The following is a 27,183-nucleotide window of genomic DNA, read 5'->3' as shown; positions in this document are numbered from 1 at the left end:
GTGGCGGGCTTTATGAACAAGATCGGACAAGGCACCTAAATAAGGATAAATGTTTCGAGGAGGAGTGGATGACAAATATATCCACTCTATGATAGAGACGGCTGTGTCCGTACGAGGGACAAACAGAGCCGCAGTAGGCGTATGAGGGGTGGCAAGGAGAACCAACTGTAGGGGACGGATCTCAGTGAGTCTATCCACAAACTGCTGACTCAACACTGCATTGATCTGCTGAATGCAGGCAAGGTACTCTTCAGTGACGGCAATAACTGCGCCCGGTGCCCGAGCTCCACGTAGGAGCTCGAACAATGGCCGCAGCATTGATGTGGGGAGACGGAAGTAGGGTCGAATCCAATTTAAATGACCCAAAACCTGTTGTAATTTAACAAGGATTAGGGGTTGAGGTAGAACCAGTTCGGGGCGAACAGGGGCCGCATAGGTTTGTAAAACCTTATGCCCGAGGTAGTGGTAGGGATAAGAGCGTTGGATTTTTTCTGGTGCCACTAATAGGCCATTTTGGCCAAGAATCTGGGACAGAGATTCAAGCTGTTCTGCCGTAACCTGGGGACCACTAAGCAAAAAGGCCTTCCATATAATGGTAGACCTTTAGTGTGGGATATCGGGCACAAAAAGGGGCAAGGGCCCGATCCACAAAAAGCTGACACAAGGTCGGACTATTTTGCATTCCCTGGGGCAAGACTTTCCACTGATACCTATGAGAGGGTCGCTGATTATTATATTGTGGCATCGTAAACGCGAATTTTTCGCGGTCTTGTGGGCAAAGGGGAATGGTGAAAAAACAATCCTTTAAATCTAACATACAAAGCTGATCGGTTTGAGGAATTAAATTCGGGTTTGGTAAGCCAAATTGTAAGGGGCCCATGGGTTGGATGCGTTTATTTATTTCCCTTGGATCATGTAACAGCCGCCATGCACCCGATTTTTTCTTAATAACGAGCACCGGGGTGTTCCAGGGACTAGTGGAGCGTTCCAAGCACTGCGCATGCAAATGCTGCTGCACCAGCGACTGAAGTGCTCTTAGCTTCTCTAGAGGGAGGGGCCACGGGTCAATCCATACAGGCTCTAAGGATTGCCACACCAAGGGTAATGCTGAAGGCATGGCGGGTGCGGGAGGGTTTTGGGCCATTAGATATTAATATCGAGGGTGGTGTCCAGCTTTGTAAGCAAGTCACGGCCCCAAATATTGAGGTGGACAGGGAGCACAAAAGGGCGGATTGTAGCAAGGGCACGGCCTCCTGGTTTAGAGACCGTGACCCAAGACAAACTTTGGCGCCCGGGTTTGCTACCCCCAATCCCCCACAACTCTTTAGAAGGAACTGTTGGCCAACTGACCGGCCACTCCGGATCGCGAATCACCGTAACGTCAGCTCCAGTGTCCACCAGCCCTGTAAAAGGAACATTGTTTAAGAGAAGTGTTAACTGAGGTTTCGAGGGGCGGACCGACATTGTTAGAGCAACAAGTGGAGAGGACGTGTTGTGAGATGGCGACTGAGCCAGTGTCGATCCAAAGCCGCCTACGGCCCGGGCTCGATCCTCCGCAGCTGGCACCTGATAGGGGACTAAAATCAATTGCGCAATTGACCGTCCACGCGGGAGCGACTGTGGAAGATGGGTCCACACCTGAACCTTAATAACGCCAGTGTAGTCGGCGTCAATGACCCCTGGAAAAAAAAAAACCCTGTTTCCCAGCGTGTGAGCGAGGGAGAACCAGGCCCACAAATCCGGCAGGGAGAGGTCCCATCACCTGGGTAGGTATGGCGCAAACCTCCCCCGGCAGCCGAAAGTTAGCATCCTCCTGCATAATCAAATCAAGCCCTGCACTTCCGGCAGTCGCCGCCTTCATGGAGTCTATGGGTTTTGAAGCAGAGGAACCGTTGTCTGAGTGGGAAACACCCCCATTTGGCCCTGGGTTCGGGGGGACCCGTTGTGCGGTTTCCCGACCCGCTACGACACTGATTAGCCCAGTGATAGCCCTTCCTACACTTGGGACACTTCTTTCAGGGGCGAGCGGGCGCCGCCGAGGAGCGGCATTCCCGCTGAAAGTGACCCTCCTTACCACAGCGGTAACAACGCTTCCCCTCCTTCCCGCTTTTCCGCAGGGCGGCAGCCAGAACTCCAGCCTTATGGGCTTGGGTGCCGATGTTTTGGCACGCCCGCAGCATGTCTGACAGCTCTAGAATCCCAGAGGCTTGTGCTGTCTGGAGAGCACGGCGGCAATCCTTGTTCGCATTCTCAACTGCCATTTTTAACAGGATCTCCTGAGCTGCTGCAGGGCTATCCACCTGCCGGAGGATAGCCTCCTGCAATCTGTTGGTAAAATCCATAAAGGACTCTGATGCACCCTGACGGATACTGGCAAAGCTTTTGGTAGGCTTGCCTGAATCCGGGACCTTCCGGAAAGCATGCTGGGCGCAGGTGGAAATAATGGGGAAGACAGCCTGAGGGAGTTGAGACTGCATCTGAACAGTAGCAAACTGGCCCTCCCCTGCCAACTGCTCATAAATGATACCTTGCTCTCTATATACCTGGGCTTGGCGTTCTGCCATCTGCCGAAATTCACTAAGCCAAATAACATACTGACTAGGTGTCAGCATCATGCGCAACAGCGCCTTCCAATCTTCAGGGATCAGGGTGTACCCAGAACCTAGCCCTTCAATGAGACCACGCACATACGTGCTAGTCAGGGCGAACTCGTGGATCGCTTTCTTTACGTCTCTGATCACCAAGTAGGGCAAACTGACCCAGTTTGTAACCTGGTTGCCCTGGCCATCATCCTGCCAGGTCACCGGACAAACTGAGACCAGCTCAGCCAGCTCCTCTGCTGTAAGATCTGAGCGAGTCTTCGCTGCGTGAACCATTTGTTGCACCAGCGAAAGCCCCTGAGCAGACGCGGATGATCCTCCGGGGGGCCCCGAAGCATGGGGCCCCATGGGAGGAGGGTGATCGCACACCAGCTCCGGTGGGGAAGGCCAGGGAGGCAGTGGTAATAGAGGCCCTGAGGGCGAAGCAGGGGGAGGGATGGTTGCAGGAGCGGACAGGGGTGGCGAGATCGGCAGCCCCTCTGTTGGTGCGGGGGGTGGGGGGGCCTGTCCGAAGCGACACGCTGTATCGCATCGCGGCAGAGGTGCCAGGCATGTAAAGCCTGCACGGGCGCCCGAGGCTCCTTGTGCAATGTCTGGCCCAACCACTCCCAGTCCTCTAGCTTAAGGGTTCCAGCTTCAGGGTACCACGGGCACTGGGCACTCACCTCCTGTAGCAGGAGAGTGAGCTCTCGAGTGGGACAGTCATGCCGAGCCTTACGCAGCAAATACTGTAGCTCACAGCGGTGTTGCACTTGCAAAGCAGAGAGGGAGCTTCCCATACTTACCACAATGAAAAATACTCACCGGGATCCACGAAGCGGGTGAGTGACGCGTCTGAAACCCTTGCCGGGTGAGGTGAGTGCTGAGGGCCCCACGTTTGGGCACCAGTTGTGGCGGTTCAATACAAGACAGGACACGGCTTTAGGCAAGCAAGCAGGCTGGTCTGCTGACGGGATTGCCCCTGTCAGCTTTTCCACCTCTCTTTTATTTCTCTCCCCCCTGCACATTCCATACCCCAACCAACCGCAAAAGGCATCAACAAAGGAAATAATATGACTTTGATTAATATTCCTATTTTCTAGCCTCTATCTGCTACAATCTTTGCTCTCAGGCCTTGAGCTTAGGCCGAGGAAGCTTCCCACGGTTGATGTCCTTATTTTGACTTCCCAGATGGTCCATGTTTCCATGGTCCATGTCCTTGGATAGAACAGAGCAATGTGTGCATTGCTCCTACGCAGCAGTCAGAGTGGGCCCTGACTGTTTCCAGGTGCATGAACGCTACATGAACCCTTCAATGTGATATGGTCAAAACTGAACTCATTGGAGGCCTAGAACTTGGAAGTCCCTTGGTACACAAGAGACGGAACATCTAATAGGTTTTTCTCCATGAGGACCTCTGAACACCTAGAACAATGGAACCCTGATCTTTAACAGGAGTTCCTTGGTGCCGCTGTCCTAGACAAAAAAGTGATGATAGTCTGTCTATTTGGGCGGGTGCTGAGGGAAGGTCTAGATTTTAAAGGCTCAGGCTGAAGTGTGGATTTTTCTGAGGGACGATGAAGGTTTTGTTCAGAGATGCCTTTGATTTGTTACTGCAGTTTTTGTCTTGTACTGTACTTTTAATTATCTGTCTGGGCTATGTGGCCATTTTTATGTTTACATGTTGAAAATGAAAGAAATAAAAATAAACTTTGTCTTAAATATAAAGGCACTTAATCACACTTCTCTCTGAAAACTTGTTACCTACTGTAGTTATAATTAATACCTGAGATTACTGAAACTAATATTTTATACTAATTTGCTCTGTTTCATTCAGTTTGCTTACCTTATGGATTTGAGAGTGCTCTTTGTTTAGTTTCACTGTTTCCCTTGTATAGTCAGTGAGTACCTCAGTTTCCCCTGTTTGTGGGGAGTTCTTTCACACAGCAACAAGTGAGGAAAATATTACTACTCTTTTTGATGCAAGCAGTTAGCAAATATTCAGGATCTTGTGGGTTGCTTCTGTTAGGAGGAGATATTGGTGATGGAGTCTGGTATATCTTTGATACAATCCTATTTATTTATAGCAAATGTATATAAATTTCATTTCCCAAAACACAGCAGGACTCAAACAGCAGAAGAAAATGTCTTAGATCACAATTCAGAGTGAGCATTTTCTCCAGACCATGCTACAAGGGCTTTTTTGGCAGTATCTGAGGTTTCCTTGATGTGTTTTCTGTGGTATGTCTCCTACTTCTCTTTCACACACAGCTGCAATCAAATCATTCCCCCACTTCTGCATTTGTTATCAAATCCCAGGAACCCCTTCAACTGAATGGCCCAGCCACTGTCCAGGTTTTAATGTGATCTAGTCCTCGAGTGCTGGTTTTTCATTGTTTCAGCTATCATGAAAAAAAGGGACATTTAATTGTTCCCTTGCTTAGCCTTAATGCAAAGTTTCTGTCACACACAACAGCTTCAACTAGTTAGTGTGATTGTCCATCCCCAGCAGGACAATACTTTTAACCATATTTTTAAAAGTAGAAAAATGTGATGGTGAAACAATTAATATTGGCAAGGAGACTCAGGCAGAGTAGTTGAAACTACTTGAAACACCTTTTGAGGAGACTGACTAGAAGTCAAGTTGATCATGCCCCTTTCAGTAATTCAGAAATCACATTTTCTAAAAGTCAGAGTCCCCAATACAAGCTATATCCTGCACTTGGACCTGCCCAGGTTCAGGAAGCTGCACTAAATCCCTATCTTCTGGGATATTAGTCAAACATACTAATTCTGCCAGATAGACAATATTTCAATCCTCTAGTTGGTCCAACTTTGTTTAGGAACAAAGTTTTATTTGTACAGTTCATTGTTGCATTTCAATCTCTTCATTCCAAACATTTTACTTGGCCACACCTGTTACACAAGTACCCATTTAATCTAAAGTTTTGTTGACTTTTCCTCTTCGATGAGCCTCATGAGTTTCTGTATAAAGTGTTTGTTTTACTGAGGAGAGTCTCTGCAAGGTACGTCAAGGGGTGTTGGGAATGAGTGAAAGGATGTGATATATGCTCTTTTGGGCTCTCTGCAGCACATAGCTGAAGAGTTGCTGCTTCGTGATTTGTTTTTGGCTTTGGGCCTGGGTATTCTTTTAAAAGAATGGTCATCTATGCCCTCCTCAGCCCAGTTAGCTTAAGACTGCTTGCTATCCATGTTACAAGTGGGCTCAATGTTCAAGTGCTTTAGCACAGAGGGCCACCAGTCACCACATCAGCTTTTCCACTGTAGCTCTGCCCTCCTCTTCCTTCAATACGAAATATTTTATCATTTTCTTTCAGATTTTAGCTTCACTGCTGTCTGAATTGTTTGTGATAATAATTAATAATCTCATAAATAAAATTCAGCCAGTCTATAGTGGAGTCAGCATTGTACTCTGCTCCTATCTGTCTGTACTGCTGGAACTTCCAAGACATGTTTCACAATGTCCATTGGCATCAGTTCACACATCAACAGGAAGCTTCCATGTGAGGAGAAACTGGAAGAGACACTTCCTGGTCAGAGAATTGCAGAGCTTTTTTGCAGAGTACTAGAGTAGCCAGAATTTTTGCTGAATACAAAAGTAATTTTTTCTTTTGATTTTTATCTTTGAATACTTGACTACATGGATAACTTAATACTCCTAGTTCTCTAATGCTATCAAGTTTTGAGCCTGGATTTTCTTCTAAATTGATCTAAACTGTTATGCAATTTTAAAGAAATAAAGCAAGCAGATGCTTTTAAGCCTGTTAAGTCTGAGGTTTCTCCAATGTACTTGTGTCATCTGAGCAACCTGTGTACACTCCAGTGTCACTTTCTCAGCTGTTCTGTCACAGGGAATCAAATAGCAGCTGTCTAATACCACAGTCTACTTGCAGCATGCTCTGAGTTTCTAGCAATAGAATTAATGTTCTGACCCTGTGCCACAATTTAAAACTGTCTGTGATTTCCCTGCACTGAATAAAAGCTAATGTACAGTGCAGCATTTTAATGAGTTGGGAGGTGTGCCTCTTACAAGCATATTACTAAAGAAGGATTACTTAAAATTAAACAGAATATAGGAACAATTTGCTATGAAGTGGAATACCGAGTGATAAAATGCCTATCAAAAGCCTACACAGGATATTTGGAGTCCTTTTTTAATTAATAGGGTCGCTATACATTTTAATGTTTTTAGTAAGAAATCCATTGTCTGGTTCCATTCACAGGGCTTTGTTCTGTATGTCATACTGTTCGTTTATATATATATAATGAAATAGTACTTCATAATGTGTACACTGACTCGGAGAAAAAATTATATTAAACAAATTTATGCAGCTCATTAACTAATAAATGGGGAGAATAACAAGAAGTTGTACAAGTTGAATATTTAGATCTGCTATTTGCTTGTTTTAAAGCCTTATAATATTTGGATCTATCCATACAGCATTAGTTTTGAAATTGAGTCCATCTATTTTGATTTGTCTTTTTTCCATTTGCTTATCCAGAGTCAGATGATGTTCACAGAGGCAGCCCTTTACACTTCAGATAATGACAAAAAAGAACAGACAGCTTAATGCTATCAAACTAGGGGTGTGTCAAATCTCTCTCTCAAGAATGATAAACTCAATGGGGTTGTCTATTTTTAACCTCCTGTTCTTTCCTTTTGGCAGAGTAATCAGTGTTAGCTGAGCTCTTTTGCTGAATGAATCCAAGTAACCCTGTTTGTTGCCTTCTGAAATGACCAGTGCACACGAGTGTATTGAGGCTGTGGTACTGTATGAAGTCCAGTTCTGAAACACCATGTCCAACGAAAGCAGCTCCGGTGAGCCCCTTTCTACAACAACAGTCAGTTCAGTTGCTGTTCAGGCTGGAGAGTCCAGGATTGTTATCGCTATACTTAAGGTAAGACAACATTTGCTAACAGTTTTGCTCTTAGCTCTGTGGCTTTGGTCTGCATAGTATTTAGTAACAGTCTATTCCAAATTCTAGTCATATTAGCATCTATTCAGCATATAATGTTGACCAGGCAAGTACATTTATTTTATTGCTTAAGTTAATATGTAGAAAACATCCTAAGAAGTTCATGTTACTTACAGTATATCATTTTTTTTTCTCTTTTTTTACATGAACCAAAACTATTCAGCTGAACTATGTAAGTTCTTAGGGGCCAATAATATGTCTGATTCTAAAACGTGGCAGTGTAAATTTAGGATGCTATAAAAATGTTTATCATCATAATATATGTGAACATCATCTCTCTGGGGAGTTTAGTCTTTTTTTTTTTATAAATGTATTTATCACCTCTGTTCACTGTACAATTTTCATTCGTCACAAATGCACAAAGAACCATTTCAGTTAGCCACGTCTTGTTCAGAGTGTTAACTGAAAAAAATACCAGTTAAAATTGTAGTCATCCTTTAAAAACCAAAAGTTAATTGCCTTTGTCATATATTTTTAGTAGTAGCTCTTATGTATGTCCTCTTGTTTATAAAGACCTGAAGGACCATTACAGTGACTAGTTCCAGCTCACACAACCTGCATGCAGTTTGGGATACTAAATAAGGCTGGGATTTTCAAAGCTGCCTAAGGGAGTTAAACACCAGCCACCAGTTGGAATGCAATGGAAGTAGGGCATCTCACTCCCTTAGATACCTCTAACCTCTCAGGCTAGGACTTTTTTTAGAGTTTGATAACTGTAAAGCAGATTAAAGACAGTGACTATGTGTGAACTGACATCAGTGGGGGTCAGATTTTGCATTTAGAATAGCAGAGGGCTTTTTCCTCCCAGGAGAAAATTTCTCCCCCTCCTTAGCAGATGTAGAAAGACCCATCTGCAGCAGAAATGCTGCAAGGAAGGGCAGGACTTTGGAGAGGCCACGTACTGCTCCCCTGTGCACCATGCAACATCTGTTCATGAGTGGCTCTGCAGTTTAGTGGGGATTTGGAAGTGCTGGTGGGAACAAGCTAGTGGGTTTGCTACCATGCTAATCCACCTGGCATTTCTCCCAGCATAGAGATGGAGGCACAGGTACCTTGGAGTCTATTCCAACCCTGAGGCTGAAGTAGCTGTTATGCAGTGGCAGCCCAGCCTGTTGTGCAAGATTCCTGGCTCCTCCTTGTGGAGGCTCACTCCAACACACAGCCTGGCTCATGATCTATCTGCTGCAGACATGATTGTGGGTTAAGTGCTTAGTAACATTATATATTTATATCAGCTGCATTAAACAAATCTTGAACAAATGAGTGTTGCTAGTATCTTCATATAGGGTTGGAAATCTCTCATTTCAGTAAGAAACGTAATGAGCCATACTTGCAGGAGTAAGGATTTGCAGGATTGGGTCCATCACTTTCTAATGTTTATGTTCCTTTTGTCATTTTCTCCCCCAGCTATGTAAAGGCCTTTTGGTTGTTCCTTTAAAAAACAAAACAAACAAACAAAAAAAAAACCCCAAAAACCACCTGTTAGAGAAAATGCTGTGATGGATTACCTAGTACTAAAAGAACTCTGGGTGCTGAGGACAGCTGGGTTATGTAACAATGACAGCCCTCATGTCTGCCTTAATTTGTTTCTGCTGTGAGAAGGTTAGGAAATAAGTTCACCACGCCCCTTAGCTCTGAGAGATCTATGAAAACTGCAGCTAAAAATATGTTATCAATTCCCAGGACAGAGAAGGGGAAAATGTTATTTTTAGTCCCTGGTATGATTTTCTTTCCTTTTTAAATACCATCTTGACAACTGTTTGGGTAGAAATTGGATGAAGCAAGAATTTGGGGCCTGGGTATGTCGCCTCAAATAATACTTGATTTACCTTTTTTTTTTTTAATGGCATCCCTTTATTGAAGTTTGTATTCACTAGATTTTGTTTACTTTGGGGCCTGATTGTGCAATTGGATACATGTAAGTAGATCCCCGTGCCCATTGGATACAGAGGTCTGCCTGCAAAGATCCATTTGGGCCTTAACTGGTATGTTTTGGGGAAGGGATATAAAGAGCCCTTGTGTTTTCAGGATGACACACACTGGGTGTTTGCCTGTGTTTGCATTTTAGTGTGGGAAATGGGTGCAACTTCAGCTGACTGAGTCAATTCCAAATGTATTAGAAATTGGAAGCAATCAAGATGAGACCAAAAAACTACTACAGGATCATGAACTCCTTCTGGCTAAACTTAAGGTAAGGTGTGTGATATGGACGCACGCAGATGTCCCTGGTCTCCTTATAGCTCTGATATAGACAATCAGCCTCTAGGTTCACAGGGCTTCTGTTGTGATCAGTTTGTCAGCAAAAGGCCAGAATGAAAAAACATGTCCAACCTTTACTGATGTAAAGAATGAAAATAAGACACACCCCTCCCTAGCCCCATAGTTCTGCAATGGAAAACTAAGTTCAGTAGTAATTGTTTCTCTGGCAGAACCAGTAAAAATATCATATTTTCCAACTTTATGCATTATTGTCAAATAAAATAAAAACTAGCCGTACCTGCTAGAGACAGAGGAATTTCAAGATTTTCATTTGTTTTGCTGGGCTGTGAGATGTTAGACTGGTTCATAACTATGGTAACAACTACAAAAACAATCAAGTGTTTTGTAAATGTGAAATTAACATTCCAGTCACTTTTTTGCTGTTGTGATCAATGTATATTAAGGTAGGAATAAGGTGATAACATTAAGCAAGTGATTGGCTTGAGGTAGGAAGATAATAGCTCAATCATAGAACTACAACCAGTGTTAGGAAATAAAGGTCATTCTTAGGAGCAGAATATTATTCAAGGATATTTCAGAGACAAGAAGGTAGTACAGTAATATACTGTCACATTAAATTATTCCTATTTTGCTGACATGAGATGAGCATTCACTTTCCTGATCTGAAGGGATGGATACATCTTGCATATAGGCTTAAGTAAATGAATTTCTCTAGATTCTTGTGGGTGCCCAAGACCATTGTGACATTGTACTTTGTCAGGTTCCATTCAAGTTTCTTGATGTTATTATGTATTTTTATTAAATTCAGATTTTGTTCATATTTTAAGACAGAGCACATATGAACTGGAAAAGATGTTTCCTCCTTTTAATATTTGTTTTCAGGTGCTGCACCGCTCATATTAAGGTCTGTCTCAACCATATGTGAAGTAATAAATTAAGGTATATGCAGAGTTGTAATCTAATATGGTGTATGCAGTGGAATTTGTTCAAAAGTTCACAAATGCTTATACATCTGAAAATTGATATTTGATATGCTTATACATTTGAAAATTGATATTGTAAGTGGGCAATTTGTTGTTTGTCATTCAATATGCATTATAGTCTCCTGTTTAAAAAGTCTGTCATCCAGTCAGGAAGCAGAAACAGTATCATATGACTTAAGTGACCAATCATATACCACTAATAATGAATAGTGAACAGTCAATTGATCCACACACGGTGACTTTTTGTGTAAACTCTTGATGAATATTTTGAGTAACAAATATTGTTGCCGAAATCAACATTGAATAGTGAACAATCCACAGGAAAAGAGTAAACTCAAAATAGATATTATTTCCCATTAATAATTTAGCCAGCTCTATTACATGGCCACAAATGTCATAATTCTGAATGACTCTTCATTCCTTAACAGATGTGAAACTTTCTGCCTGTAGTGAGCTGATAACACTTATCTTAGGAAGATATTTATTTATAAATTACCAGACCCTGTCATCAAAGGTTTGTATAAGACAATGATTCTCAACCTTTGAAGTACTTATTACAATAAACTTTGGCACTTATTTGTTTATGAATTATACCTTTACTCTGTGAAGATAGATAAAGTCAAAGAGCCAGTAATGTTTCACAGACTTTAACATTTAATTCCAAAGTTTATTTCCATTAAGATTAAAAAATGGAAAATTAGAAATGTGGAACTGTAAGGACAGAAGTCCAAAGAAAGTCACACAATTACAGTTGTTAGATTGTACTTATCTTTGTAAAATCTTGTATACACAGTTCTTAGTCAAGTATCAGGGGGTAGCTGTGTTAGTCTGTATCCACAAAAACAACAAGGAGTCTGGTGGCACCTTAAAGACTAACAGATTTATTTGGGCATAAGCTTTCGTGGGTAAAAAAACACTTCTTCAGATGCATGGAGTGATGCATGGCTTATGCCTAAATAAATCTGTTAGTCTTTAAGGTGCCACCAAACTCCTTGTAGTTCTTAGTCAGTTCCCTGTTCTTTTTCCTCTCCATGATCACAGTTTACACCATCAGTTTTGGAAACGAGGGTTATGCAAACACATTAACGCAATAATATACCCCTGCTCAGTTTTTTTTCTTGCAATATGGTGTTTTAGCTGTTCTCTCATGAACTATAAAATTGACAACCCCATTGGTTCTCTACTTCCTACCGACTCCAATTTGTTGATATAAAGAAAGTTCACTATAGCCCATACTCACATATATTTTTGAAGTTTGATAGATCTTGTAGTCTGGAATGCACTATAAATACACTGAACAAGATAATGGCAAAGCTAAGGCCTGATGTGCCCTACAGTTCAAACCATTTGAGCCTGAACCTTGTTTAAATCATGGCAGCATTCTGCCATTGTATTTCAGATTTGTGTTTCGTACATAACAGTAGAAATAAAATGGAAAATAATGTAATAAAAGTACATTTATAGTAAATCAATAATAATCCTAAAATTTATGAAAACACAGGCACTTGAAGGATACTTAGCAAAAGTTCTCATAATTCAAAACACTCTGCATTTTATCATATATTATGTTGAGGTTATGTGAGGTTATATCAGGTTCTACAGATGAACTGTGGTTCAAACTGTCAACTTGTATTAGTTTTTGAAAGTTACAGAGTAGCAAAAGGAAAAATGAAAAAGCAGGGAAAGAAACCAAATAATATTTTACTGCACTCAGTGTCAACAAGAAAAAAGATAAAAAGGGGAAAATGAGTCAAAATTTTGACTTTTTTTTTAAAACATTTTATGAATTTTTTTTAAAAAAATCCTTTCATACTCCATGAAATGAAAATAACTTTGACATTTTGAATTTTTTGTGAAATTTTTTCCTATTTTTGACCAAATCTACTTTCAATTTTATGTAACACTGTGAGATTGTTTTGAATTGTCTTTGCATTACATTCTTAAAGAATTTTTGTTTCACTAGTTTTAAGGTTCTAATAGGACTTTGTTCATGTTAATTATAAATGTGGTTTAATTTGCCATTTTCTCTATTATTACTGCTGTTCTACTAAATTGGATATTTTAAAACTTTACAATAAAAATCACACTTCCACACCCTAAGCTAAAGGCCCTGATCCTACAAACACTTAAGCATGTGCTTCATGAGTAGTCCCATTGAAATGAAAGTTAAGCGCATGTGTAAGTGAGTGCAGGATGGGGTCCAACGCCCCAATCTGGCAAAGATTTAAGCACCTGCTTAATGTTAAGCACCTGAGCCATCCCACCTGCTTAAGTCTTTGCAGGATTGGGATCTAACAATCTGTGCAGTATTTCAGATAGATTTTTGAATATGTATGTGACTATGCTGGTGTGTTTTTTATATCTAACTGTGCTGAAATCTCAGCCTGAGATTTGAACATCAAGCTGTTTGATTTTAGTCTTTCTCCTCCCCCTGGTTTGTGCATTGTTAGTCTTATCAAAGATACTGCAAGCCATATTCTTCCCTCAGTTACATGTGTAGTGGGATTTCATAGGTGTAAATGAGGACAGAATTTGGCATTGCCACTGAAACTCAGTTTACAATACTTCTGATGATGCGTGAACAGTTTTTAAATCCAGTTTGCTGTTCCAGAGAGCTACTGGCTCTGCAGTGCTAACAGGAGTTAAAAAAGTAATGCCAACCTATTTGCTGCGAATATAAACAGATAAGACTCAAGACACTGAGGAAGCAGATGTCTTGAGCATGAAGGTTTGGATTTTTTAGATATATATAGCCACTTTTCTAACTTTAACCAGCAGAGTCATTTTTCTAATTACGAATCATACAGTAAAAATAATCATTTATATATTTTAAAATGTATTAGACAAAAAATATCCAAATATGTTTCCTTTGATAGACCATATTGGGCCATATTCACAGCTGGTATAAATTGGCACAGCTCCACTGAAGCGGAGAATGTGGCCCATTATTATGTTATACTGAAAAACTTGAGTACAGTAATTTTAAAAAGACCCCCGCTTTAAACATTAATGGATTCTGAAGAGGAACATTTTGTTAACCAGGCTGAAAGACTAAACAGAAAATGATAAACGTTAGACTAAACAGAAAATATGAACATGCATATGATATTAAATCTTCTAGTTAAACTTCCTTCTAATATTGCTGTACATTTCATTCATATCTGTAACATAGTTGTTTATAGATGAAATATTTACTGCTTGTATTTTGTATTTATAGCATGGTCATAGAGTCTAATAACAACATGAAAAGATTAATGCAATTTGTGGGGAAACAATGATTTAAGAGATTAGGATATAGTGCAGTTACTTAATTTTGTCTAATGATAGCTAATTGATCATGAAAGCTTGTATATATTTGTCACTTGTGTTATGAATATATATACCAGGGCGTGGATCTGTTTTGCATTCAGTGGGACATATATTCAGTGTCTGGAAATGCGAAGCCATTGCACATTTTCTATTGGTAGATTCATTTTAAAACATTTGGCCCTGATCCTGCAAACACTCATGTACATACCTGACCCCAAGCACATGAATAGTCCCATTAACTTTGACCAAACTTCTCTTATGAGCAGAGTTAAGCCCATGCATCAGTGTTTTCCAGATCGGGGCCTTAACTCTCTCTTTCTGGGATATGACTTGTCAATAATCAAGAATTACAGGCCTGCTGCTGATTCATTAAACTAGCCAGAACCAGCAATGGCCAGAAAGTCTTGCTGAAAACTCCACCCCTCCTTCTGTGATATCATAGGCCTCTCCTCCTCATGGTTTGCTACACCTCAGCTTTAGGCTGACCTGCTTCGGCAAGGGTTTGTTTTTTTTCTGGGCTGAAATTTTTTTCAAGCTTTACTCACACTCTAGTTTCTAAAATGGAGGGGAAAGTTCAGCCAAGGCTTCCAAGGGACAAAATTGCACTTATTGCAACGCAGCTCTGCCATCCTCCCTCCACTACAGGTTCCTAATCCAATCACTTAATCAGAAATCCTGTCAGGAGAAAATATTGCCTTTGATCTTAGATTTCACAACACTAGTGCTTTGGTTTAGAGTGTGTTGCCAATCTTTGGATTATGACAGTGTTACAGCCCCCAGTAGGACAAACACTGGCATTCTTGATTTGTCTCCAAAGCTCTGTTCTTTGTCATGCTAAAGACCACAGTGAGCTGGAGCAGAGAGACTGAAAAATATAAATAAATCCATTCTGCAAATTTAACTTTCATTAAAACAAAAGCACCATTAATAATTTGGTCCACTTACCTGTAGATTGCTCCTAATTACTGTATTTACTCCAATTCACAGAGCATAAAGTGCAAAGTAGTCATTTATATGCAAATATCTAAGAGGAGCAAATTGGAAAAATATATTTCTCAAAGTAATATGTTCATCTTTTGCATTTGAAATTTTTTAAAATGAGCCTTTTATTTGTTTCATACAAAATAAATATTTTCATATAATGCTTATTTTTCAGTAAATTAGATATGGGGCAAATTATCTGTTAATCTCTGTTTTCTGAGTTATTTACATTTAATTACAGAGATGCTCAGCAATGCCATTAAAAGAAAAGATCAGTTGTTTTCCATTATAAAATTGTTTTCTCGGGTTGAAAGTGCAGTTGTAGTCAGAAAAGCGAATGTAAAAGTGACATTGTGAGGTTCTATATTCTCTTTCAGTGGTTTCCTCAGATAACTTTAGGCTCAGTTCACCAGCCAGCCCTCACACTTGCGTACCCCAAATTCCCACTGAAATAATATTTGAGCACCAAAATAATGCATTATTACTATATTTTGGGCTTCCAGGGAACAGCTTTATTAGCACTTGACCATTTCAAAACCGATATGTAAACACTGATTAATCTGAAAAGTACCAGTGAAGAGTGTAGATAACCACTCAAAAATGTTGGGCCACAAGTCTCCACTGTAGGCTTCTAAGACACAGCATCTAAACCTGGTAAAATCTGAGACTATTGAGGTATTACGTGAAATACGAGACTGGTGAATTATTTGCAAGTCCGTCTTTGAAGAATGTATTTGTGGTTCATTTGCCTGCGAAGAATCTGGGGGAACTGAGAAATGAGGAAAGAGAACCATAATGCCTCTGTAATTATTCAGTTGCATTTAAAGAATCTAATTACTTGATACAATTGTCCAGTACATTGCTGAGGACACATGGGGGCAGGGGGTGGGGGGAAGGTGCAAGGGATGTGGTTTAATTAGGCCTCAGTTTTATTATTTAACTCATTTTTCAACTGTCTGGCAATAATTCATACAGTGCAGGTCAAGATTCCTTCCTTAATTGTTTCTACCTGGTGAAGGGCTGCCAGCAGCAGCCCCCTCTCCCCCCACTCTACACAGTTGGTGCTAGCTTGTTGGCGGGACCCTCTGCCCTTTCCTCATATGATGGTTAAGGGGCTGGATAAAGTGGCTGATATCCTCATTTTACCAGACATTTGTATGCCCAAGCCCATTCTCCAGTTTCTTCAGGGGATGCCTTTCCCTAAGTCTACTTCCGATTCTGGTTTATCACATAACTAGACTCCCCTATGGACCAAGCACCTGCACTGGATCACCAGCAATAAGCTTGACTGACTCCCACTGGGGGGAAAACACCTACACTCTTGGTTTGCTCTGCGCCTTGCTGCTTCTCTCGCTGCCTCTATTGTGATCCTGGGGTGATTCCAATCTGTCCTCACTGGGACCTTGCTGGTCACCCTGAGGCTCCTGGGGACTCCTAGCCCCACATGGTGGTGGGCGGGTTGTCCCTGGCCATGTGTAACCATGGCAGGCCCCTTTGTTGCCTCCTTATAGCTGCTCACCAGGCAAGAGAGATGACTCAGGCCAGAGGGACAGGGTTTATATGCCCTGCCCCAGGTGTGCAGGGGCCAAAGGCTTACTTGAGTCCCACTGGCCTGACACCAGCTCAGGTGATGCTTTCTGCCCTCCCATATCCTGAGGGGGGGACCCTTAAAGGAGCCACTGTCTTTTTTTCCTGCCAGTCCAGACAAAGCCCACCTGCCTTGAGGAAATCATTTTGCTGCTCTCCTGATCTGTCGACCTAATGGGTTGACTACAGTTTTTTCCAGTGAATAGAGCTTCCAGTGGAAGGAATTTTGGACTATACTTTCAACTACATGTTAAATTGTAGGCACACTTTTGGGCATATATACAAGTGCAAACTCTGACGGGCATATATGGGTTTCCATGTCTTGGAGTTTGCGTGTAACAAAAGAGTTTGCATATGTGCAAGCAGGGTAAGTGCCCTTTGTCACAAACAATTTAGAACATTTAGGTTTGTAAGTGTGTTGTGGTGTGTGTGTGTGTGTATATATATATATATATATATATATATATATGTGTTTTTATTGATAAAATTGAGGAAATTAAATTAAAAATGTGCTAAAATAACATTAAGGAAATTCAGAGTTTTCAATCTTACCTTAACTGAGAATAAAATTAAAGGACATATATTCTATACAAGGTCACCCACTGTTCTGAGGGCTCAACAATAATGTTCAATAATTTAATTCTGTATCTTTTGCTTCTGACAGGCTTAAATTAGACGTGTATTGTTTCATTTATTTTTCTGTGCAGTATGTTATATAGAATTAAGAGTCAGGAGTGGAGTCAGAGGAGTGAGATAGCACTTCAGGGAGTGAAGGTGGTTTATGATCTCCCTGTTGCATCATTTGGTAATTCAGCAAGCAGAACAGGGGGAAAGGACATCAATAGTAATGTTCTCTAGTTTTTTAGATATACGATGTTACAGACTTAGAGAGGCAAATCCGTGAGGAAGCACAAGGAATGTCGGCTGTGGGGGCTGCAAAATACTTATGGGACCATAGAGCAAACAATCTAATTAACTGATGTCCCCTATTCAGGGCCTGAACTCAGAATACATGTTCTGCACACTACGAGAGCAGAGGCTCAAACTTGGTACTTTTGGGGTCAACACCAGTCTTCCCAGGGTAGCTGAAAGAAGGTTGCCTTTTGGCCAGGATATGGAGAGCTGTGCTAAGCCCATTTCTGCTGGAAGTTTGTCATTATTATTTTATAATTTGTAGTAGTGCCTTGAGAGCTCCAGTCATATCAGGACCCCATTGTGCTAGGTGCTGTGGAAGCACATAGTAAGTGGTGGTCCCTAACCCGAATAGCTCTTACACTGATAAATACAATGAAAACTCCTTTGGACTATTCTGGGTTTCAGGGTAACTAAACTTGCATCCTTCCTCTGTGGTGCACTCCAGGAGAGCCCAGGCAGGTCTCAGGCTTGTCACCTGTCAACCAGTGAAGAGTGTAGATAACCACTCAAAAATGTTGGGCCACAAGTCTCCACTGTAGACTTCTAAGACACAGCATCTAAACCTGGTGAAATCTGAGACTATTGAGGTATTATGTGAAATACGAGACTGGTGAATTATTTGCAAGTCCGTCTTTGAAGAATGTATTTGTGGTTCATTTGCCTGCGAAGAATCTGGGGGAACTGAGAAGTGAGGAAAGAGAACCATAATGCCTCTGTAATTATTATAATATATATATATTATAATGCCTCTCACCAGTTGTCACCTGTCTCTGGGCAGGGCCCTTGTCTCACTCCCTTCTGATTGGGGGTTTTAAGGCTTCACAGCCCTTCTGCCATACATCATATTGTCCCAACAAGCCAGTCTGCCTAAAGGCCAGCCCCTGTGTGTTGCCTTCCCTCTTAAGGCTAAGAACAGCAGTTACAGTTACCACACAGCTCTTTCTTGGCAGAATACATTTATTCTTAGGGTAAAGCATCATGGAGAAAACATATATAAACCAATAATAGTTCCTACATGCTTACTAATAAACATACCAGGAATTGCCCACCTTCCTTACGGGGCCCTAGTAGGCCAACATCTCGTCCAAGCCTTCCTCAAGGATTGTTCTCCCCGCCCAGACAAAAAGTCCTGCCTGCAGAATCAAAATGGAGACCCTGTGTCAGTTCAAGCTCACCCAGAAGACCTTTCTTTGTCCCTTAGGGCTTGTACACATTAGTGCTTACTTTGGTATAACTTAAGTTGTTCAGGGGTGTGGAAAAGCTAGGCGCCCCCCTCCCGCCCCCCCTGAGAGACGTAAGTTACACCGATGTGTGGACAGTGCTATGTTGGAGGGAGAAGCTGTCCCGCCAATATAGCTGTTGCTGCTTGGGGAGGTGGAGTAACTATGCCGATGGGAGAGCTCTATCCCGCCGGCACGGAGAGTCTGCACGAGCAGCACTGCAGCACCGCAGCTGTAGCGGTTCTAGGGTAGACTAGCTCTCTGTCTCTGGAACAGCCAGCCTGAAGCAATCTATGCAAACCATCCCCAGGGTGTTGAACCTCTCTGGGGGTAATCACACAGACACATGTTTTTAGTTCCAGGAAGAGCTGTGGTAATCATCTTTCATGGATCAGAACACAATCCTAGAGAAACCATTCATAACTGTAATACAGTGGTCCCTAAATATACTGCATCGTGTTGTAATATCTGTCACAGGGGGCCCTGTCCCTAGTACGCAGATAAATGGAATACAGGCTCCTGTGGGCTAAATATTCGGGCTAAGTAATGGCCTCTAAAGGGTCTTCATTTGTGTAGCGGACAGGGCAGGTTTGGGTGTTGGGGAAAGCAGAGTGAGCAGTGACTATATACATCAACATAACGGTTTCCTGTGTGTGTTTGCGATGCAGCAGACCTAAAGTCTCTGTAGTTCTGAGATTACGGTAGCCCCTGTCGAATGGTTCTGCTGATGCTCTGGAGCTGGAGACAGAATTCTGCTCCCAGTACTCGAGTACAACACTTTACTCAGGCTGGAGACATGGACCAGGATATGCCCTTTAGCGGGGGCGCAGGTGGTATCACAGACTTCTCAAGACTCAAGAATAAGTGGCAGAATCTGGCCCATAGAACACACACAATCTTTCTTGTTCCTATTCTATCATGTAATCAGTGTAAATACTTGTTATAAGTACACAGTATGCTACATCTGAAGGACCTAATTTTAGTTATGGCTTGAGCACAGCATGTATTAAACTATGTATCCGGATATGGTTGTCACAGCACGTTTTATCTCAACAGTAATTAAACAAGAGTGTAATCTACGTATCAGTTTATATGCATATTACATCCATAGTACATCTTTTACTATGTTAAAAAGAATGTTAAGGTCGCAAAGTCAATTACAAAATTAGGAAATGTCAAAAGTAAGGATACCCATGTGACCTTAATTTGGCCCCCTTAAAGATGATACAGTCTTTAATTACATGATCACACACTATTTTTTCCACAGGACCCTTGCCTCCTTTGGTGCACAGATTGATGGTGCTCACTGAATGAGTAACTATTTAATATATCTTTTTATCTTAATAATTTAATGTGTGGCCATCATTATTTACTGTACATTAACAGCACTATTAATTTGCTCATTGGCTTTTCTATGGTGCTCTAATCATAGGATCTTAGTGCTTTTCAAACACCAATCAATTTATCTTCACAACAGCCCTGTGAGATGAGATAGCATGTATTATCCCCGTATTACATCTGGGGAACTAAGGTACAGAGTTAAAAGCCAAAATTGTCAATAGCATCAGTTAATTTTGTGTTCCCAATTTGCAAAGCCTAACACCCGATGTTTCAGAGCACCTGTATCTTATAGTACTTCATATGCTCAGAACAGAGCTCCTATTGATCTCAGTTGCAGTTCTGAGTGCTCAGCACTTCCGCAAATCCAACTTCAAGTGTCTGAGGTTGGGCACCCAGAACTTGAAACACCCAGTGCCCACCTGTGGAAGTTTCGGTTTATGTAACTTGTCCACCATCACACAGGAGCTCTGTGGCAGAGGCAGAGACTCAGTTCAGTTCTTCAGGGTGGCAACCATCTGCCTTAATTAGGAGACCATCCTTTCTCTTCCTGCAATCCCCTGCCTCATTCACTACACACCTTTCAAATTCTGCAATAAATGAAGTTGGGGTCCTATACCCAACATCCCCATTCACTCCTCACCCCTGATTCTTCTCCAGAGCATGTCCACCCTGTGCACTGAATAAGGCAGGAGTCCTGTGGGAAAAAAAGTATGTAATTGAAGACTGTATCATAATGCAGGCACCCATAAGGGCCAAATTAAAGTTGCAGAGACAACCTTAATCTGCAATTTCCTGTCTTCTGAGTGCTTGACTTAACAACATTAATGTTCTTTTAATGTAGAGATTTTTATATGTAATTTTCCAAAATGGAAAAAATAAATTTTTTTAATATAAAAAATAAATAATATATAAATATAAAAAAATAAATTGTAACCCCCATATGGATCATCAGCAGGGTTGGGAACTTTAGATCTACAGCACCATCATTAGCCACATGAGCTAATGTAGTAACTGGTAGCTGAAGGTGCTTATCTTTTCTGTGGACAGTGCCACTCAAGAGGGATGGAGCCATAGACTTTGCCCATGGGTTTCATAGCTATTCGCTAGATGGCAAAGGAATAAAACAAGATGCCATAAAATATTTTTCTTTTTCCCCTCAAAATAGAATTTCGCACTTTGCCCCACTTCCTCCCCCAAATTACACTGGTCTGGGGCCCAAGATTGCTAGCATCTGGTCTTGGATCAAGGACAAGTTGAAGGTCTGTTATCTCATGAATTGTCAGGATTAGAAATGGCTGCTTTATACAGGATCACTGGAGAACACAATATGTCCCCCCTTTCCAAAGGTATTTGTTTGTAGCCTGGGTGAATCACAAGGTTTCAGACCTTAAAATCAGATGATATGATTTATATGAAGTGATTTTAGATAATTTTAGAAGTTTCCAAAATTTGTTATAACTTTTCTCTTCCTATGAGGCCTGAACAGTTGGACTCATGGCACAAAGGGAGCTTGGATTCACAGTTGGAAAGATATGAAAAATAGTATCAGATATGAACAATAGCAGTCCCCCAGTGAAACTATTCCTAAAATATTTTTTCTGTTGAATAATTTTGGCATATACAGAATACAGTGGTGTGATATGGGATGACTAATTCATAGCTTTGCCAATAATGAGTAATAGGGTAATCTCAAACTCATGTCAATAAAACCATAATACACACAAGACTATCATGTATTTCCACTCTTCCTCTCTGGGTAAAATATCCTGCAAATGGTTCCTTTAAGTACTATATCTAGTTTAGCCTTTGAAAATACTACTGTACTCTGTTCCTCGGGAAATGGACAATGTCAAACATATTTTGGAGATACATCAGGTGTCTGTAATTGTACAGAAGACACAATTCAAAAAAATGAAAATAGAAATGAGCTAATCTTTAGCTGCTTCATAGAAGTGGTACATATTTAAAGGAGAAAGTTGAAAAAGAAACTGTCAAGATAAAGTCTATAATGTTTAGTGCAGACAGCACCTTGACCGGTATCAGTTGTTGTCTAGTATGTTGTTAGATTGTTGATCTGTCTTCGGGGGCTAGCAGGAAGTTCAGTCCTGCCTGTGTGTACCGGAGTTGGTACTTGTAGTGTCCCAGTAAATCTCTGTGATTCTATAAGTTAGTATTACAACTGCTGGCAGCAGCTTCAAGATGGCAAAAGCAATTCGCCTGAGAAGAAATTTGCTGGTCAAGCAGATGAGACTGAAATCGGTGAGTACTTGACAGACTTTGAGCTGTTGCTGTCTGTGAACGAGTGGACTGATGAATAAGCAGCACAGTGTTTTTGGATGGTAATGCCAAAGCATGTTACCAGCAGCTTCCCTGTGCAGATCATCCATCATCTAAACAGTTGTGCTAATAGTTAAATGACCGTTAGGAAGGGGGATTGGCCCTTTTGAAATACTAGAAGGAATGTTAAGCCAGGAATAGGCAGGATGGGGAAGCCCTGCATAATTATTTGTGTACACCAAGGAGACTGTTCAGTAAGTCTTTCCCTGAGCCAGCATGTCAGGAGGTGGCTCAAGTGAAGCAGAATTTGTTGTTCCAAATCTGGAACTAGCAGTACAGGGAGGGGCCTCTGGCCAATGACAAGTTATGAGAGAATCCTATGTGAAAAGTCAGTTTATAAATGGTTTAGCAAGGGAACGTCATAACCTTCTGGTGAAAGAAGATACCATACTGGATAAACCTATGGACCACATTCTACACAGAATTCAAAATGTGGAAGCAGAAATTGGGGTTTCCTTAAAGGTGTCAGCTGTTAATTCCCAGCCTCAGGGTGATTCCTTTATATGCAGCACTTCAAGCAATTATTGCTAGGGAAGTGGCTAAAAAATTTCAAGGCACAGGTGTAAGCTATTCACAGATGTCTTCTGGGTTATACGAGGGAGACTGTTTCTCAAGTGGGTCCCAAGCAATGTGGAGGAAAAGGTTACTGGAGATGGACTTGCACAAGCAGAAGAAAGCCACACCAAGCCAAACTAGAAGCTGCTAATGAAATAAGGCCACCATCTGCAGTTATTAAAACGGCCCCTGTGAAGAGCTGCTCAGTTGCCTGTTGTCGTTTGTCTGGAGACATTGACAGCTGGAAAACCACAATGCTGTTGGACCCAGGATCTGAAATAAGTTTGATCCATGGAGAACAATCCAGTGCTGAAAAAGAAAGAAAATTTGTACTGCAGAGATCAATAGCTGTGAAGCAGCCCAATGAGTAAAAGAGCTAGGGATTGACTTGACAGAAGCAGCCACAGAAGGCAACGAAAAGAAACTATTGGACTACCTGGCAGTGTATTCTCCAGTTATAATGACGAATTTGGGAAATATGATCAGGTGCGTGAAGCTGGAGACCAGGTGCCAGCTCTTTCCAAGGCTGTAGGCATCAGCTGAGAATGGACAAATTCATAGCTGGAAACCAGACCAGCTCACCTCTGTTAGTGTCGTTCAAGATAGGTGTTAAACTTGTAAGGATGTTTTTAGGTTCTATAAAATGATTGTAAGTTGCTGCATGCATTAAACCTACTTGTAATGTTTATATCCCCCACTAAGGTAATACGCAAAAATAATATGATATAAAAAGCAAGAAGTCCCCCCCTTTGTAGTGCATTGAGAACTAAGGCACAGATTCACTTAAAGAAAGGGGAGGCAAACACTGAGGAAGCTCTGCAAGTATTCCAGAGGGATGCAGAAGAGGATTTGGAAGTACCACAACAAGTTACCATGGATTGTAATGGGAGATTGCCTGTGGAGGAGGAATTGCCATGGTATTTCAGGATTTCAACACACTGCCATCTTCAACAGAGAGTACAGCGTTCATGTCCTCTATGATAATCAGCCTCTCTGATAATCTAGATCCAACTATGAGTGAAGTGTCCATGACTGAATATAGGAAACCTGTGTGGATGATAGACTACTTGGATTCCTGGGAGTTATTGTTTAGATTCTTATGTAACTGGGGGAGGCTATAATGTTTAATATAGACAGCAACTCCACCAGTTGATATGCTATATCTTAGTGTTAAGTTGTTGTCTTGTATGTTGTTGTTCTGACCTGGGAGTGGGGAAGAGGGAGGTTTAGCAGAAAGTTCAGTCCTGCCTGTGTGTGCTGGAGTTGGTACTTGCAGTGTCCCAATAAATCTCTGTGATTTTTATAAGTGAGTATTACAATACCATATATTTCAAAACTTTTTTCTCTGTTACTAATACCACCTTGGGTTATTTAAACATCAGAGATAGTTTTTAAAAAAATTCTTTCGTTTACTTTTAACCATTTATACTCTCTTTCAAACATTTTCATATTTTACTCTGACAATGAAACAAATTTGGCATGCAGTCACCTCTTGCTTATTAATTACATATTTTAAACTACTGAGCCAATTAGATTTGTGAAAAGCCTTTTTAGAACAAAGGGGCCTACACTAAATATTCAACTTGTCTGTCTAAAGTCATCAGAAAAGTTGTTAGTATTTGGAGCTTCCCTTTAACATAGATATTTCTTTAGGTCAGAAGGGACCATTATGATCATCTAGTCTGACCTCCTGCACAACGCAGGCCACAGAATTTCACCCACCACTCCTGCAAAAAACATCACACCTATATCTGTGCTATTGAAGTCCTCATGTTGAGGCTGATATAAAATCAAGATGACTACACACAGAATCATAGAAATTTAGGACTGGAATGGACCTCGAGAGGTCATCTAGTCCAGCCCCCTGCATGGAGGCAGGACAAAGTATATCTAGACCATCCCTGACAGGTGTTTGTCTAACCTATTCTTAAAAACCTTTGCTGATGGGGATTCCACCTACTTGGAAGCCTATTCTGATGCTTAATTATCCTCATGGTTAGAAAGTGTTTCCTAATATCTAACCTAAATCTTCCTTGCGGCTGATTACAAATAATTGGCTTAGTCATACCTATTGATTCTAATCCCACTGGGTGACACGATTTATGTGACTGGGAGGGAGAAAACCATAAAGGAAACTTCCGAAAGAGAGGCCTTCCCTTGCCCCTCTACCCTTATTTCAGCTTTTCTTGTTTTATTCCAAAACATAAAATGCAGCAGTCAGCACTTTTAAAACATCAGCATTTGCCAACAGTTTCTGCCGTATGTATCTCAATCTCCACAGTATTTTCCCAATGAAGTATTAAGAATGAGATGTAACTATGGCAATTGTGTAGGGTTTGTTGCAAATTCTGACTTTAATGTCAAAGCAATGTATATGCATGGGTTTATCGCATATATAGAAGTTTTGAAAGTAATATTTTACCTGTAGTTTTAAATCATGCCTGCTCTTTCAACTAGTACTTTTGTACTGCAAGATGTTAAATTAGTACAAAAACCATGAATAGCAAATGTTCATTTAATTTTTTTACACTACATTAGTTAGAGAGCTGATCCAGAATGTTAGCAAAACCTCATGCTGGATAATAAATGCTACCATTCCTAGAAAATTGCTGTGCAGGAGACCATTTTATGTCCGGATAAAAAGGAAATATATAATATTCCCTTCTGTTACTAATTATCTTCCCATAAACTTTTAAAACGAGTAATATTGAAACTACTGTTACGAAAGCAGAATGTATTTGTTATATATACAAGTATTTAATAACAGCTCTCCACACTTTGCCTGCATTCACCTTCTCCTCCTCCAGCCTTTCCCAAACACGCAGCATTGCTAATGCTACTCATAGTGGAGACAAAATGCTCATTACTGCACTACAGCTTGTTTAACAAAAATACTAGGAACTATCTAAATGATTGATGATGCATGATAATGGGCATTGTTGCCTCAAGCTACACTCTTTCTTCACATCCAAGCTGTGTTTACCTAACTAGTTGCTTTGCTCTATTTTATTTAAAGACGTTTAACCTTGTAATACAGAGGCTGGTGAGTAAATATTAGTATACCCGATTGGCTTTGGAATCAGTAGGTAAACCTGGTAAGTGAGAACAGGGTACTCCGGTGATATATGTAGGGGTACACACATAGGCAAAGATATTTTAATGTCATCCATTCCCCACCTCAGGCGCTGGATCCCTCCCCCAAAATGTCTACTTGACGCTGTACCTAGGATTTTGATTAATCGCTATTCAAAGCTACTCCACTAACATGAAGGTGGAAAAGCACCAGGACCAGGTTCGGCCTAGGGTTTTTCCAGTTTCTTCCAGAGTAAGCTCAGACACAGGTCCCCAGAAGCAGGAAGCCTGACAGGGGAAGGCTGTAGTGGTACAAAGTCGCGACTACCTTCTCTCTTTACCCAGGGCAGATGGTGCTGTGCTGACTCATCATATTCCCTGTCAGCAGGCTCCACCAACTGGGATTTTATGAAGCCTAGCCATAATTTTAAACTGCTCCTCCTCCCTGTGGCAGCAGCTTATATTTGGTGGGCAGCCAGCAATCAAAACTTTTGTAGTGGGGTGGAAAGATTGCTGACAGATGTTTTACGGAAGGAAATATGAATAATCCCATGGCTTTAAGTGAAGTCATTTACAACTTCTGGGAGCAGTAAAGCATTGTCCTAGGCATCTCCATTTGTGGCAGATCACCAGCTGGCTAAATGCTTCAGGGTATTACAGTGCTCTACCATACCTGGAAGTCAGAGACATACAGATCAGACAATGGAGGCACAGGAGGAGTAGCTACTCTTCCACTTGAGAAGCTTTTTGACGAGATGTTTGCCTGGGCTTGGGCTGCATGCTGTCTTGTCAAATACTGGGGGAGGGATTTGCATGAGCTGCTAAACATTAATTTTGGCTAAATTCTGCAAAGTAAAAATATAGGGGTTTTTTCAGCCTTATTCACAACACACAAACAGGAAATGTCTGTGCAATCATTAAATTTCACCTGACTAATGGCCACATAGCAAAATGGAGGTTTCTGTGCGTGATCACAAGAATTCAGAAGGGTTCTTCCTTTTCTTTTAATTCTTTAATATTATTGTAGTAAATTTAGTGCTCATGAAAGATGTTGGACTGAAAGTCCTGGAGACTTAACATCCTTTA

The 27,183-nt window shown here is 41.2% G+C and overlaps 1 protein-coding gene across 1 annotated transcript in view; it reads left to right on the top strand.

Annotated features, from left to right (window-relative positions):
• Positions 1–7,397: 7,397 nt before the first annotated feature.
• The window catches only part of TTN (titin), a 468,699-nt gene continuing 448,913 nt past the window's right edge, over positions 7,398–27,183 (top strand). The window contains exons 1-2 of the mRNA XM_073306908.1: positions 7,398–7,499; positions 9,646–9,768. Coding sequence (XP_073163009.1) covers positions 7,398–7,499; positions 9,646–9,768 — 225 coding nt within the window. The remainder of the gene's footprint in view (positions 7,500–9,645; positions 9,769–27,183) is intronic.

The sequence above is a fragment of the Lepidochelys kempii genome, chromosome 11, assembly GCF_965140265.1.
Source record: "Lepidochelys kempii isolate rLepKem1 chromosome 11, rLepKem1.hap2, whole genome shotgun sequence".
NCBI lineage: Eukaryota > Metazoa > Chordata > Testudines > Cheloniidae > Lepidochelys > Lepidochelys kempii.
The sequence above is the reverse complement of the archived record's forward strand: the minus strand, read 5'-3'. Positions and strand labels throughout refer to the sequence as shown.